At 50.8% G+C, this 16,488-nt stretch overlaps 1 protein-coding gene across 1 annotated transcript in view; it reads right to left on the bottom strand.

Moving 5' to 3' along the window:
- Positions 1-16,488, bottom strand: part of IGSF3 (immunoglobulin superfamily member 3) — a 53,747-nt gene that overhangs the window by 18,963 nt on the left and 18,296 nt on the right. The window contains exons 4-7 of the mRNA XM_028102200.2: positions 12,880-13,269; positions 11,400-11,459; positions 8,563-8,964; positions 4,691-5,095 (exon numbers count right to left, since the gene is read on the bottom strand). Coding sequence (XP_027958001.2) covers positions 4,691-5,095; positions 8,563-8,964; positions 11,400-11,459; positions 12,880-13,269 — 1,257 coding nt within the window. The remainder of the gene's footprint in view (positions 1-4,690; positions 5,096-8,562; positions 8,965-11,399; positions 11,460-12,879; positions 13,270-16,488) is intronic.

Here is a 16,488-nt window from a genome sequence, read left to right as displayed (position 1 = left end):
TCACTGTCTCTGAGCACTCAGCAGGCAGAAGCCACATGTACTCGGCATGCGAGGAGAATGAACCCCAGGTTCTCCTAAAAGAAAGTAGGGGCCAATCCCACTTGGGATGAGGCGGGCTGTCACTCACCAGACTATGACAAGGACAGCCACTGTTCACACGTCCTGGACCCATGCAAGTCAAAAAAAAGAAAAAAAAAAAAGAAAAAAAAAGCGCTCAGCCCTCCCAATCTGCCAGGTCAGCAGTAAGAAATTGGAGAAAACGGATTTGGCAGCACCCACAGGGTATTAAATATTCATCCCGACTACCCATCAGTAAAATCCCAGCAGAATACACCCACTGACAAGTCGGCTTTCTACACCGGAGGCTCTCCTCCTGGAAGCTTGTTTATTGCTTTGTCAATTTGAATGTGCAATATTTAATAGCCAGACCAAGAGAGGGTCATAAACATTTGGAAAATGAGTGCTGACATTTCCCTTATTGTTCCTGTATTTAGGGATATGTAATTGGAGAGTGTTTTTTGGTGCTAAAGAAAATCAGAAGGAAGCAAAGTGATGCTTGGAAATTAAGAGAGAAAAGAAATGATTAAGAGTGAAGAATCGAATATGTTGAACCGGCTTAAAGTCTTGCCTAAAGGCCCCTTGGGGGTCACCCCCTGTGATCGATGGGAGTCAGGCTAAGCTAAATCAACAAAATGGGAGTGATGGCATTCCTTGAAGATTTCCTTGGGGATGTGCAGATGGAGCAGGAAGTAGGTAAAAAGAATGGTCAATAATAGATCCACAATCGATCGTGCCATCCGGCCAGAGATTTCAATGAATCAAACACCTGTGATGTGGTCAGGTCAGCAGGGGGCCCCGGCAAGGGCTGGTCGGGGGCACAGATCACACAGAGCCCTTTGGGAGCAGGTGACATGAGCAGTGAAAGGCTGACACATGGACCAGCACGAGAGAGCCAACGGTCCCTGGGTTTCTCTATGATTCTATTGGAATAAGAATATTTGACAAAATATTCTTAAAAGGGGGTGGGGGCAGGTGGTGGGGGACGCTCCTAGGGAAAACACCAGAGCAGGGATAAGAAGCCCTGTTTTGAGGGGCAAGGAATGGAGGGAGAACAGAAAGAAGAGAAGCCAGCACTGGTTCTGAGCTCTAGTATCCCCAAGTCTTAGGAGCCATCTTGTGGCAGAAGTCTGTGAAGAAACGAGAGTTAGAGGAGGCATAAATTAAACTCCTACACCATCAGGAGACCGGAACCTCTACAGGTACCTCGTGACCCCAACTTGAAAAAAACAAATTTAAGCATTTGCTAATGGGTGTCAGGAATTCAAGGATGGTACACCAGAGAGAAGAGAGGTCAAATAAAAGTACCTGGTACCAAAGAGGATTCCTGAGAAGAAAAAGAAAAAAAGTACATATATATATATATATATTTTTTTTTTTTTTCTCGAAAACATGCAATATAATAAAATTAAGAGCTTGGGTTCTGGAGCCAGACTATCTGTCTGGATTTGAATCTTGCTTCTGCCTCTTATTATGGATCATTGGATAATTTATTTAAGGTCTGTGTCAGTGTCCTCGTCTATAAAATGGGTAAAACCTGGTATTTTAAGAACCAAGTAAGCTATTGCGTATAAAGCTTTCAGGATGGTGACAGACACACAAGAAATGCTCCATAAAGATTAGCTGCCGTGTCGTTGTTACTGTTCTTACTACTACAACCACCCGTGCTGAGACTCCTCCATGCCAGCAAGCTCCAAAGCGAAACTTCTTCCATTAATAAGGCTGTTAACTGAATGCAGAAAGCATAATCTCCGACCGTATGGCCTTAAAGAAAGTCAAAGTCCCCCTTTCGTCATCCAACGCCACTGCTTTTTAACAAGGCACACGTGGGTTCAAATCCCAACCCTCACCCCCCACCCGCCACTTACTTGACTTGGGCAAGTCAGAACTTCTCTGAGCCTCAGTTACTTCATTGATAAAGTGGGACAGCAAGAGCCTCCTCCCAGGTTAGCGGGTGAAGACAACATGAGATCACACACGCCAAGTGTCTGACACAGTCAGCCCTCTGGTATTTTCCACTTCTACTTCCCCCCATGAAGGCACAGCACCAACCGGGAGTGTGTGGGGGAAAAAAGGAAAAACGAACATGAAGCTCTTTGGGAAAGACGAAGTGCTAACTGCATAAATATTTAACAGAGGAGAAATGGTAACATTAAGAGGGATGCACTCTCCCTGGTGCATCAGCCACCCCCTGGGCGGTGGCGTGAGGCCCCAGCACCCACCCAGGCTCTCTGCAGCCTCCAGAGGGCCTCCGGGGTACATTCCTGCTCACTGCGGAGCACCAGCCACATGACCAACAGCCCCTCCCAAGGCTCCTGCACCAGTACAGCTCCTTCTCCCTCAACAGTGAAAGCACAAACCAATCCAGCGCAAGCCACAAGACCCGAGACGGTCCTCAGAGCAGATCCTCACCCCCTAGCTCTCCAGCTACATTTTCCACCTAGGAGGAATGAGATGGTGTGACAGAAAATGGAGAGAACTCTGGAAGTGGAGGAGACCAAGGCCCACCGGCAGCTGCAATCTCGGTTTTCCACTTGACAAGCTGGTTTGCCGCCATCGTGCCTCCTAAGCAATGGGAGCCTGGGTTTCTTCGCAGAGAAACCACATGGGGATACAAACATCTACCTTGTTTCACTGCTGGATGAATTTTTAAGAAAAACATAGGTGCTAGTAAGCACAAAGCCTGGCACCCAAGAGGTACTTAATACACTATATCCCTTATTCTCTCTAGTAACCCCACAAATTAAACAGAATCCAAATAACTTGGGCGCCCAGGTGGCTCAGTCGTTAAGCGTCTGCCTTCGGCTCAGGTCATGATCCCAGGGTCCTGGGATCGAGTCCCACATCGGGCTCCCTGCTCTGCAGGAAGCCTGCTTCTCCCTCTCCCACTCCCCCTGCTTGTGTTCCTGCTCTCGCTGTCTCTCTCTCTGTCAAATAAATAAATAAAATCTTTAAAAAAAAAAAAAAGAATCCAAATAACTTGAACTTTGATGAGCTGATTCCTAAGCCTTCCCTTATGTGCTCCAGCCTTAGATTCCAGATAGGGATGGAAGCAAGCAAGTATGAGGAACTGATTCAAAAAGGCAATGTCAGGCAAGGTTCTGGGGTCAGCGCTAAGCCTACCTTCTACAGCTGCAGAACCATGTGACAGGCACCGTGGCTCACAACCCGACCTTGAGGGCCAGAGGAGACCACAAAATGTGCAATTACAATCAGAACGTCCTAGTCAGTGAGGCAGGCGAGTGTGTCCCTCGGCATTTCCACAACAAGAGGTCACACAAAATGGGGTCTCTGCTTAACCCTCCATTAACCCAAAAATCCACTTATGCAGCACAGCGTCTTCTCTGAGCTTCTCGTTGCCCAGGCTTAGGCTGTAATTGACCAAGGAACCCCTTCCCATCATTTATACAACTTGCTCGTCCCAAACACTGGTGCAGAACAGGGCTTTTATGGGGTTAGAAGAGTAAAGGTAAGGGTAAAAGTTCAGGCAACACCACTGTGACCATATGATGCGGCGGAGCAGACCAGCTGGACACGAACCACGGCTGTGAGTGGGCAGAAAAATCCTCTTTGCCAGGTGTTCGAACCATCTTGGCAAAGTGGGCAGGTCACAAACTCAGAAAAACGTCTTTGCAGAGTCACTTCTCATCCCCACCTCCCTTCACCGAGTGGGTGCCTGCGCTCTCCTGTTCGGGGGTCTGGCGGCGGCGGCAGCTAAACAGGACCTGCAGCCTAGGCTCCACCCTCCACCAGCTTCCAACCAAGCAACACCGGGCACACCACAAAAGCACATATACTTAGGAGAAGGGTCCAGTGAAGGAGCGGTTGCGGAGCGCCCTGCTCCTCTCTTGTTCCCACAGGAAAGGGCATGGGAGAAAGGCACACAAGGGTTCAAACCCTCCCTCCACCCTTTACCAGCTAGGTGACCCTGGGCTAGTCATGGAATCTTTCCTGGGCTTGTTGTGAAATTCTCATAAAACCAGGGGCCCTAAGCACCTGCCACGAGGGAGAAAACTCAGTAAGTGCCTCTCATGTTCCTTCTCACGTTCAACACTCCTTATCGGCCAACGGGGGACAACGGTCCCTCCTCCACGCTACAGTCACAAGGATTATAGGAGATGAGTCTAAAAAGACATGATGACTAAAAGTGGTTTGTAATCCCTGATTGGATCCTGGTTCAGAAGAAAAATAAAAAAGCAGAAGAGAAACTACAAAGGACATTATAGGGACAATGGGGGAAATGCTGGTAACGTCCCGCAATGGTGGTGAGTTCCCCAGGCCCAACAGCGGTGTCCTGGTTGGACAGGAGAGGGTCCTTGTTCTTAGGAGGCACCCGCTGAAGGACTGAGAAGCAGGAGACCCGACCGCTGCCACTGATCCTCGAATGGTTCAAACACAATGACACCAACCAACCAGAGGGAGAAAACAAATGCAGTAGTCAGCCACTGACCAGCCAGACCAGTGAATGGCAATCTTGCAGCCACATACAGATTTGAAATTTCTCCAGCCGGAGAAAGCAGGCCGGCCGAGAGCTCGATGTGCGCCCCCCTCCATCCCTGCGTGCCTGGCACCCAGGGCAAGCGCCCGCGACCCAGCACCCCCCCCCGCCCCACCCCCGTGCCGAGCCCCTGACCTGGCTGCAGCACCCTGATCTCCAGCAGGTTGGAGGTCCGCTCAGCCAGCCGCGTCCAGGTGTTGTTGTAATTCCTCCGCCACAGCTCGGCCACACACTGGTACTTGCCCGCCTCCGTGTCACTGGCTCGGCTGATGCTCAGACGCACGTTGTTGCTCGACTCGGCCTTCTCGATGGCCGTTCGGGTTCGGAAGCTGGAGGACCTGTCCCCCCACTGGACCCCTCCGTCCCGGGTGAAGGTCACCAGGTCATGGAACTCGAGGGTGCCTACCAGCTGGAACCGCCACGTCACCGACACGGGGACTCGGGCCGGGTAATGGGGTTTGATGATGCACTGCAGGTCAAAGGAGTCGCTGTAGGTCACGCCTGGCGTGCGGGAGATGGCTGTGACCGCAAAGCCTGTTTCTGGAGGGAGAGCAGAGAGACTCCAGCTAGGGGAGACACCTGGCTTTCTCAGGGCGGCGTGCTGTAGTGATGGGGCTACTGGTAAAGCTAGCGGAGCAGAGCCAAGGCTCTGGGTCTCTCTTGATGCCCAGGCCAGTGTTACTATAGCTCTCACATGGAAGCACGAGCCCAAAAGATCACAAGACCCCAAAGACAGAGGCCAGACGCAATTCTCCTTGAGCAGCACTAAGCAAATCCTTCCCAATGAAACCTTCATGTCGATCTGCCTCCCAACAGCCCCCTCCCAGGGACTGAGGTTTGTAGGAAGAGCCATTCCCAGAAATCTTGGGATCCCATGCTAAAATACGAGAAAAAAGCCCCCTAAAATACGAGAAAAAAGCCCCCAAGCCAACTTCATTCATTGCCTGCAAGGTGGACACAGCCCCCAGCCCTGACGCCTCCTCTGTCTGGTCCGCAGCGCACTGGGGCTGGAGAAAGGGGAGGCAGATGGGAGGACGTGTCCCATGTTCCCAGGGCCGGGCAGTGGAGGCTTGCTCACCCATCCTTTTTCCACTTTCCTTGTGAAATCCAGGGGAGATGGGCAGTGAGGAAGCCACAGCAGGTGGCCTGATCTTGAGCAGGTGGGGACCTGGGGTGAGGCGGGCTTCTGCCGTCACGGTACTCCTTATGGACAGGCAGCTGACTAATCCCTGATACCAACTCCTCGGTGGGGGTTATCTGAGTTCCTTCATCTTGAAACACGACTTAATATTAATACAATGGTTCTGCTCATAAAACTGGGACTTACTGAGCGCCATGTGCCAGGCGTGGTGCCAACTGCCGTGCTCATGCCACACTTCACCAGGTCCTCAAAATGACCTTGTAGGACGAGAAGGAGCACCATCCGTTTCTTATGGACGAGGCAGAGGCACGGAGAGGTTATAGAAATTGACCACGGTCAAGCTGCTAGTTGATGGCAGTCAGGGCTCTTATCAGGTGGCGTTACCCATGGGAAGTGGTTAAAGGCACAGACCCTTGAGCCTGATGCCCAACTGTGACACTTTCTAGCTGTGTGACAGTGAGCAAGTTACTTTACTTCTCTCTGCCTCTATTTCCCCATCCGTAAAATGGGTCCTGGTGGGGATGAAATGAGTTAATATTTGCAACATACTTGGCATGGAATAGTACCCGGCCCATGCCATATTTTGTTAAATATGTCGTTAGCTGAAGAAACAAAATACACATAAAGGAAAGTACTTTAAATTCTGTGGGTAAAAGACCAGGCACAGAATGAATCTTCTGGCTTTGTGTGGGGAGGTTAAGTCAGCAAACAGGTTGGCATAAGTTGCTGAAAACTCTGGATCTTTAATTTGGATTTCATAAGCTATCTTTATGTATCCTTAAAATAAAAAAAGTTAAGCCCCAGAGACCCATCCTTGAGCCTGACGTGGTTGTGATGGTCCCTTGGACCCCTGCATGAAGTATACGTTGCCCCGAGGGTGGCAGAACATAGGACCTCGGGGAGAGGACACGCACCAAGGGTTCCTGGCCTCAACACCCGTAGGGGGAGAGAGCTTCTCCAAGCAAGGGACTCTGTCCAGACTTGACAGAGCACACGCCATGATCATGGTGCACGGAGCAGCCGGCTTCCTCTAACTGAATGATCATAATGGCCCAGGGGTAGCTGGAGGATGTACCCACCTGTTATCTCCCCGGGGCGCCTGCTGAGAGTGAGCCATATGTTAACTGCACCAATTTGAAAACTCATGTGGGTCAGAGGCAACCTGAACCCACAGTGCCCTCCGCTCTCCCTGCCATATCCCCTTGGGCCGCCCTGATTATGGCTTTGGCCAGAGGCGCCCCAGGGGTAGAGGACAGGGAAGCAGAACCAAGCCCCAGAATCCTGGGTCAGAGCCCCTGGTGACCCTGACTGTGGAAACCACAGACATACGGTGAGGAGGAAAAATCTCAGGGGATTAGCGGATTCTGTGAGGTGACCTCTAGAGAAGCGCTCCTGATGAATGCTAACCACTCCTTGGACGTCCCTAACCTCACAGTATGGGAAAAATGCCCGTGACCGGACAGCCAGACGCTTCCTCACAGGCGCCATCCCCACAGGTCCACACTGGTGCTGACTGAGCCGAGCGGCAAACTCAACCAGTGGATGAAGCTTCCACAGACAGAAATCTGAGCAATACGATGACTGCAAGAAGCAGGACCAATCTTGGGGATTAAGCTTTTAGAAAAAAAAAAGTGTGGAGGGGAGGACAGAGTACTCCGTTGAGGGCAAAAGCAGCGGGGGCTGCCATCTTTACGGGGCTGTGTCTAAAAGCGCCACCAGCTCTACCTATGAGAGTGGGCAACACGGTCCCAGCGACACAAAGCCACTAAGGACAACTGATGTCACAGCTGTCCTGATAAACAGGAAGACCTAACAAGACAACAAGCAGCAGACTGGCCTTTTACAATTTAATATACTGATTATATTAGGCAGATAAATGTTGATAGAAGCCTCCTTAACTGCCCGGTGAGAAGCAAATCTAATTCTCTGGTTTTAGCAAATCTCGAGGTATCTTTTTAATTTCATGCTAATGAGGAAGTGGCTTTCCTAAGGAGGTGCCTTATGGAGGACGAGACAAAAGCACAGGCTTTGAAAAAAAAAAATTGAGAGACTCCTGGCTTCCGTGGTCCGGATTCTGGGTGTGTCATTTAAAAGCCGTAGTCCTGGGCAAATGAGTTAAGGCGTCTCACTCAGTTTCCTTGTAAAATCGGGTTTAGCTCTTGGCTAGGTGAAAATTCCTAGGGACAAATTAAGCTTAAGTGCTTAGACTCAGCCAGGAACATAGTAAATGCTAAATAAATGGTGAATGGGGGATTTTCTACCCTTGCCTGCCCTGGACCGCAGGGCAGGAGGGCCTGGGGGTAGGCGAGAGAGGATCTGCTCTGGGGGGCCAGTTTTGGCAGTGACCATTCCTCCACCTGGGGCCACCACTCCTGGGGGTGGCCTCGCTCCCCTGACCTGAATTCTTCTAACTTCATGCCTACCACGCGGACGCAGAAATAGTGGGCGCCCCCCAGCTGCCACCAGTCCCCAGGGGCCCCACCGTGCACCCCTGGCCCCGTCAACCCTACCTGCACTTCGGTAACGGCCCCTTCAATTAAATCTTTCGGAAGGTGCCATCCGTTTCCTGCCAGGACTCTGATAAAAGTCGGGGTAAGGTTCTTGACAGGGAAGCAGTCTCCGCACAGCCCTACAGAAAGACTGCCAGATGCTGGGGGCGCCTGGGTGGCTCAGTCGGTTAAGTGTCTGCCTTCGGCTCGGGTCATGATCTTGGGGTCCTGGGATCGAGCCCCGCATCGGGCTCCCTGCTCAGTGGGGAGTCTGCTTCTCTCTCTCCCTCTGTGCTCTCTCTCTCTCTTTCTCTCTCTCTCAAATAATAAATAAAATCTTAAAAAAAGAAAAGAAAGACTGCCAGACGCTTCCTTACCGAGAGCCGTGATGGAGATGGGGGTGCTGGCCCGGCGCTCCCCGACGATCTGCCACTCGCCGTCCACGGCCCGCACCCATTCGGTCACGTGGCACTCGTACTGGCCCTCGTCCTCCTTCCTGCTGTTGAAGATGCCCAGGCTGAATGAGTTGGGCTGCACCTGCTCCATCTGGACGCCCCCAAAGCTGCTGCGCTCCCAGTAGGACGCGCCAGGCTGGACGGTGCCGTCCCGGTCTAGCCACATGATATTGCTACGGCGGTTCTGCCGGTCCACGAGCTGCCAGACGACTGAGAAGCGGCCCTGTGGCCGGCCCACCGTGCGGATGCTGCAGGAGAAGTGCAGGTTCTCACCCTCCAGGATGACGCTGGCGTTGCTGGTCACCTCCACGGAGATGCTGCTCTCTGGGAAGAGGGACAGAGAGCCACACTGTGGCTTTCTGGCCCCTCCTGCACCCTCCCCGCAGACGTAAAAAGGAGGACGGGTGCAGAGGTCATGCTATGCAGGTGCCGTTCCCCTGGAGGATAAAAGCCCTCTGACACTCGCTGCTGCAAGCCTGGCTGGTTCTGGGCACTGCTCCCCAGGATCTTAAGATTCATAACCTTGGAGGCCCTTTGCTGTGTACCAGAATAACGTGTGGGACAAGGGGGGTCTAAAGACCTGAGACTGAATCAGAACCTAAGAAACACAACACGATGACCTTACCCTTGGGGCATAAAGGCATTTATCAGAGAATCTGTTCAGCTGGGGTTCAAGGATTTTTCAGCTCAGGAGTTTCAGTAAGCTGAGTGACTCGGGAATTCTACTTCACCTCAATCTTCCCACCGTTCGGTGCTACGGCAGACAAATAAATGCTGAACGTCCATAATATGCCATTAGAGCCCTTCAGGGCAATATTAGCAAGCAGCCCAAAAACGATGGGAAGTACTTGGAAGAGAAACATGAGCTTGCTTGGGTGTGGGTAATAATGGCACAGGCGTCTCGTTTCACAAAGGGGTGGGGAATAAGCACTCATCCTTTTCATTAAGCAGAGGAACATACCAAGGCCACCGGCTCTCCATCCTGCTGCCCACATTCAGCCCTGGTTCCACTGCTTCAATCTTAAAACCTCCTGCCAGTCAAACTCTGGGCTAAGGATCCACTCACTCCCTTGGCTCCTTTGCTACTCACTTAGCTCCATGACGTCACTCAATCGAATCATTTCAACTCTACGTGCCTTCTTCTATAAGATAGGGACGGTGGTATTCATGTTGTACAGTTTTTTAAAGATTAAAAAGGAAACAAGACAATGTTTGGAGGTTTCCAAAAGGTGGTCACCATGATCATGATTAACTTTACTACTGCCAATAACTTTTGTTTTGATAAATACCCTGGATGTTCGAATCTGCCTTAATTATGCATACATTATTTTGTGTAATTATCTATACTGAGTTTTAAAAAACCCAAAAGAATACAAAGCACCATAACTAATTCGGCTTCAATTTTCTGGGTACCACCCACATGAAACACAACAATTTAAAATCAATCAATTAAATCAAATCCCAGATTCAGAGCCATACCCAATCACAGAGGGGGGACCCGCAGACACCCATAACCATGCATTTGAATCGCTCTCTTCTCCCCTGTATTTCTCCCACAGGCAGAAACAGACAAAGATGAGCACCGAGCCCCAGCAGGTAGTTTGTGCTATGGTGAGAATGCCTGCTATCCATTCTGCGCTGGCTTGTTCCACGTGAAAAATCCGTCTGGACAGGGTGGGAAAGAGGAATTTTCTCAGGAGGGCAACCCCCAGGAGCCATACCAAGATGATTTCTGGAGGTGAGGAGTCTCCCACTTAGCCACCATCTACAGCACTAAGAGGCTAAAAGCATGGATTTGGAGGCAGGCAGACCTGGGCTCTAGGCCCAGGTTTTACTGCTTCCTACTTCTGTAATCTTGGGGTTCTTCCTTAACCACCCCCCACGCTCGCATTTCTCATGTGCAAAACGGAGGGGCTAAGAGTTCCTATTTCTTGGGGTCCCGACGGTGACAGTCCTGGAGGAGATAATTACGTCTCATTACCATCCTCGTTACGAATAATTCCTCTTTAGGTTACGGACTCATCCCCAGTATGATCATTCCATGTGAGGAACAGAAAGGGCAACTCCACATCGAGGGCTAAAAAAAAAAAAAAAAATCCCTTCGATTGCCTCCGGCAGAAGAATAACGTGCAGGGTGTCCCTGCCATTCCCAGACTGTCACCCCAGTGAACTCTTCCAGAAGCCCTGGCTGGGTAATGATGGGGGCTGCTGCCTGGGGCTCTGCTGCTCGAGCCAGCCTGGAAGAACTGCAGGGGGAGACGTGGACCCCCGAGAAGAAAAACCAGGCCGGCGGACCGGGCAAAGGCAGATACAGACCCAATGTAGCACTGCCTGTTAAGACTAGATCCGCGCATCCCTGGGCCTGAGAAAAAGGCAGCCGACAACTTAAAAACTCTCTGGATTAAACGAAAACTAGGACAGATGAATGAGAATCTGACTGCATGGGCGCCAGGGAAATTTCCAACCAGGAGGCGGACAATGTAGCACAGGCTAAGCGCAGAGCAGTGGATCTGGAGTGAGGAGCAAATATTCCTAACGCCACGCACGCCCAACCGCTAACGGAACTGGCTGGGCCGCTTCTCTGCAAGGTGCTCTCGCTTCTTCACTCGTGGGATGGGTATGTTTTGGGCCTCAGGGGTGGGAGCGGAGAAAGAAGTGATCTATGCAGAAGTACTTGGGCTCTTGGAAGGAAAAGCGCCATGAAAATCCAAGGTATCATCACCATTCCCGATGTGATCATTGTACTTTGGTAGACTTACCCAAGTGGCCTTGGGGCAGGATCTGGTGGTGCTGAGGGACTTTAACTACCCAGTTATCTGCTGGAAAAGCAATATAGCAGGCCACAGATCATCAAACAAGTTCTTGGAAGGGGTGGGGGGGAAATCTCTTAAGTACAAAAGATCTAGGGGAGTAAAACAGCGTGGCTGCCCTTCACTGGATCCTTACAAAACAACGAAGAATTAGTTGCAGATTTAAAAGGAGAGAGTCTGTGGTTAGGGCAAGCACAAACCGACAGAAAACAGTCAAGAGAGTGGGCATTCAAGTCAACAATTTCAACTCTACAAATACTCAGCAAGCACCTACCCTACGCAAAGCACCATGCTAGGCATTGCAAGGAAAATTAAAAAAAAAAAAAAAAGTCTAAGAAACAAAATAATTTCGAGATAATTAGGTGGGTGTGAGAGATTTCAAAAAATAAATAAATAAGTGCAAAAGAAAGGAATCCTGTTGGTGAGAAAAGAAAAAAGTGGCAGAAGACCCCTATGTCTACTTTTTCCTTCTCGCTTGAGGAGAACTATATTAAAAATGTAAAAGTGTAAATCAAAACGTAGAGGTAACCTTTACAGGCTAAGGGAAAGAACAGTTTGAGCAGCTGAGAAAAGGTTAAAGGTTAGTTTAAAAAACTTCACTGTCTTGTTTAAAATCAGGGCATGGTACGCTTTAATTCTCTTTATACTAAAAACAGAACTATGAGAGAACTGAGATGTTAATAACATCCTGAATCTAGGGGATGAGTAAACACAGTAGGAGCAAACTCAGGTAGTGCCCCGAGTCCCCAGCCACAACCACTCCCCACCCAGACAAGGCCATCTTCCGTGGAGACAGGAGCCCAGCCATAGCCTCGGAAACCGGCTAAGCTTTAAAAGGAAGGCTATGCTCCAGGAAGACAGGAGGGGTCCCACCCACTGACCTTTGAAAACAACTTCAGTAGGGAAGAGACCCTTAGGGAAATGGCAACCCTTATGCCCCAAAACCCCAGACAGCAAATCCTTTTAAATAACGTGCTTTATGATCGAACATCCTCCCATAAAAGACCAACCCTCCTAAGTGAGATTTCAAGGTAGGCATCTGCCCACTTCTTCTGGGCATTTAATTCCCACGTGGGAGCAAACAGCCATTCCTGGATTCCTTGATTTTCCTCCAAGCTGAGCTGGCGCGGCTGGCGTTTACAGAGGGCTGTTAACGCTCAGTTCTGGGATGCCCCTTCCAGCCTGCAAACACACTCCAATGCTCTGCATAACGGGGGCGGGGGGGTTTGCTAAGTGCGGGCAGGCGAGCCGGAGAAGGGAGAGAGATCAACAGGTTTCTCTGCCAGCACTGACTGAACCCTTGAGTTCCACGAGCCCTGCCCTCCCCTCTGCCCACACCGCTCATCTGTCCCCCCAACTTCTCTTCAATGACGCCAGCTACAGACCAGCCCAGGGGGAGGAGAAGGCGGCAGCACGTCTCTCTACTTACTGATGGGGAGGACCATGATGGGGATGTTCTTGGGCCGCTTGCTCTCCTTGTCGATGAACTCCCCGGTGACCGTTTTCTCTCTCTCTGTCACACGACAGTTGTATTTCCCACTGTCTTCCTGGCGGAGGTGGTAGATCTTCAGCACAAAGACACCGTCGCTCTCTTTAGCCACTTTCAGCTGGCCCCTGGCTTCCCGATGGGCGAATTCACTGTTGAGGACCGGCACGGCGTTAGGCCCCATGCTGGCAATGAGTGAGCTGTTGAAGGCCCAGGAGACCGCAAAGTAACGGTCAGGAACGTTCTGAGCCTCCAGGATGCATCTGAACTCCACCTGCTCACCCACCGTGTACAGCCGCTTCTCTGTTTCCAGCCGAACAGTGAACTCTTTGTCTAAGAAAACAAATAACAAAACGGATGCATTCTGGGTGAATGCGGGCCCCACCCCCCACTCCCCCGGCTATCCCAACTGTATCAGCAAATTCCCACTACCCGTGCCTTCTGTGTAGTGCTAACCACAGGGAAGGCACCTCCCCACTTGTCTTGGGAGAAAAATCCAACCCATGCTCAGGGGATCTGAGGACCAGAGAAACTCCTGAATGTCACAGAGCGAACTCAAAGGTAGCTAGCTAGACCCAGGCAGTCTAAGGGGCTTGCCATCCCAGTTGAGACAGAGGGGGCTCTGTTTGCAGCCTGTGATGCCCTGGATTAGACCCCCAGAGGTCAATAAGGAATATCATTCCTGACATCACTTACCCAGGTCTAGCCCTGACCTATACTCCCAGAACTCCATTTAAGCAACAGGACTACAAACATTTTCTGCAGATGTGGTAGGACCCACCCCCACTGAGACGGGAGAGACAAAGTTACACGGTGGCCTAGGCGCTGACCCCAATGCTAAGAAATACTCAAAAGTGTACCTATAATTGAGATATGTTCTCCAGCCCCATGTGCACACTGGAAATAAAAGACACAGGTAAGACAATCCCTAACAAAATTCCGCAGGCAAAGTGAAAACAAATGTCTCTCCACCAGTCACCACCTGTCAGATCAAATCTCGAGAAGGAAGGGGACAGCTGCTGCCTCAGTTTCCCGTTCCCCAAAGGCCAGTCCTACGAGGCAGGAGTTGAAAGGAGCGGGTTTCGCTCTGCCACCCTAGCCTAGAGGAACACACCCACAGGGAACTGTGCCTATATTATCTGTAAGACAGTGGCTCTGCGGTAAACCCAATTACAGTCACTTGACATCAATGGTTAAAAAAAAAAAAAAAAGCACCCCTTCCACATAAATGGCACAGAAGACATGCAAACGGGTGCCTGAGATCTCAGAACTTTCCATTTCCTCAGAATTAGGCTGGCTACCAGAGACTCTTCCACATAAATGGCACAGAAGACATGCAAACGGGTGCCTGAGATCTCAGAACTTTCCATTTCCTCAGAATTAGGCTGGCAGCCAGAGACTCTTCTACTCTCCTGGGACAATCCCCAGTGGCTTGGTGAAGCCTTCCCATGCCCAGGTTGAAGACCCAAGACTTACAGCAAACCACCTCCTTCCTGTACAGCAATTGGTCCTTGGTGATGATACCCAATTAAACCTCTAGAAATTGATTTATGCTTTTTCCAATGCCCCCTCACTCTTCAGCACCCTGAAGTTTGGCTTCTGGCCCTTCTCCCACACTTCACTGACTTACCAAATGTCACCAATGATCCGCCCACCCCCACCTCCGCCATCACACCAAAGGCTTCTCTCAAGCAGGTTTCAGTCTGGACCCGTTCTCTGCCCTTGGGTTCCATGACGCCTTCCTTCCTGTTTCTCTCCTCTTGCTTGACTGACCACTAGGTTTCTCTCTGTTTTTCACTGAGACCTGCTGTTCTCCGGGACCTTCTGCAATGACTACCCCATGGGCTTCCCCCTGGCCCTCATCCCTCCCGGGTTCAGCACGGACAGTGCTTTATCTACCAAGCATCTCTGTAAGATTCTGCATGAAGGATGGACTCCTTGACTAAAATTGACAAAAACAGTAGAAAAGACAACCAGGGTTGCCACCACCGGGGAAGCAGAGGCTTTGAAGCAGGACTCGGCACGCTCTTGATACCTTTCCTCCCCCCCTCTCCCTACCCCGATGCAAGGAATTGCCCAGAGCCCTGGCCTCAGGGCACCTGGGAGGTGGATTCCCGTTCCGTGGTGGTGCTCCCCGTTCTTCCATCTCTAACACCCACTGGCCTGCTTTCCAGGCACTGCCGCCAACCCGCCCTGGCCTTATAGCTCTCTCCTACCTGGTCTCGCCACGGCAGGATCAACCTGCTTCATCAACCTCCCACTGGCTTCCGTGGTGTTCCCCTTCTAGAACCCAGATCTCATTGTGTCACTCCTTGCTTTAAAATCTCTATTTCCCCCTCCCAGTGTCAGCAGCAGTGATTTTCAAACATTCCTTGGAGGGGGCAGGGGAAAGGGCAGTTTCTCCATGCAAAATCTTTTGTTGCCCAATATAGAAAACATTTGGTTGAGGCAAGCGAGGGAACGCTGTGGCCCTCAGCATGCCTTCCTCCGGGACCTCCTGGCAGGCGCCTCTAAAGGGCTCCTAAGATCCCAAGAAGGACAGCTTGCAAACACTGGGTCTATGGAGTCAAGGCCGAGCTCCGTACTCCAGCACGTGGGGCCTCAGGCCTCCTTCCTCCTCTCATCACTCATTTCTGGGACTCAACCTCTACCCATGCCGACTCCTCTCTGCTAGCCAAACAGGGGACACGTTTTTGTGCCCTTATGCTTGTCCCTCTGCTGTCTCCTCAAGCTTCAGACTCGGCTCCACTTAGTAAATTTGCTGCTTTTCCTGGATTTGCCTTCACTCTCCCATCCAGGGAAAACTTCAGGTTGCAAGAACACTTCCGAGTCACTGTGTCCCAGGGCACCGTCCAGACAGCAGCATCATAAACCTCAGCACGCCCCACTTAGCCATCGGCCTTCACAGCTGCCCCTTCCCTGAACGTAGGCCCCAAGAGTTGTTCATCCGGGAATCCCCAGTGGCTCTCACCAGACCTTCACTGCGGCAGAGACTTACTGAGTGTTTACCGAAAGGAACTAAGGGAAGGGCCAAGATGGGGCTGCAACTGTCGAACCTGAAAAGCTCAGGGGCACAGAGTAAAGTCATCCACTTTTTTTTTTTTTTTATATCTAGTTTTCCCCTTGCTGGCTTAGTCTGAATACATTTGCTGAGCAAATGCAGAAAGTCCTAATCCCAAATTGGTAAGATTAAAATAAAGAAGATTAACTGATGCTACCTAATTTGAAAGCATTAAGATTCAAAATTTGGTCCAGACTTCTGAAGCTGATCCTAAAGCCATCCAGAAAGGGAAAGGATAAAGATGGAATGAAGTGCCTTCCCCAGATGTCTTAGTACTGGAAGATCCAGAAGCTGCTAACTGATCTGGGCCCGACAGAGCAGATCAAGTGCTCTCTTTCCTGGAGCCGCCCCTTCTCATAAAAGCCCATCAGATGTCCAGAGAATCCCTTCTGCCCTATTACCTGTAGAGCTGTGCTGGACAATGTGGGCAGTGGGACAATCACCTGGGACGTGTACTGGAAATCCAGCTTCCCAGGCCCCCCAGCCCCACC

The sequence above is a fragment of the Eumetopias jubatus genome, unplaced genomic scaffold (genome assembly GCF_037043125.1).
Source record: "Eumetopias jubatus isolate StellerSeaLion01/CBP00866 unplaced genomic scaffold, mEumJub1_p1.0 scaffold_4, whole genome shotgun sequence".
Taxonomy (NCBI): domain Eukaryota; kingdom Metazoa; phylum Chordata; class Mammalia; order Carnivora; family Otariidae; genus Eumetopias; species Eumetopias jubatus.
This window is presented reverse-complemented; position numbering and strand designations above follow the sequence as displayed.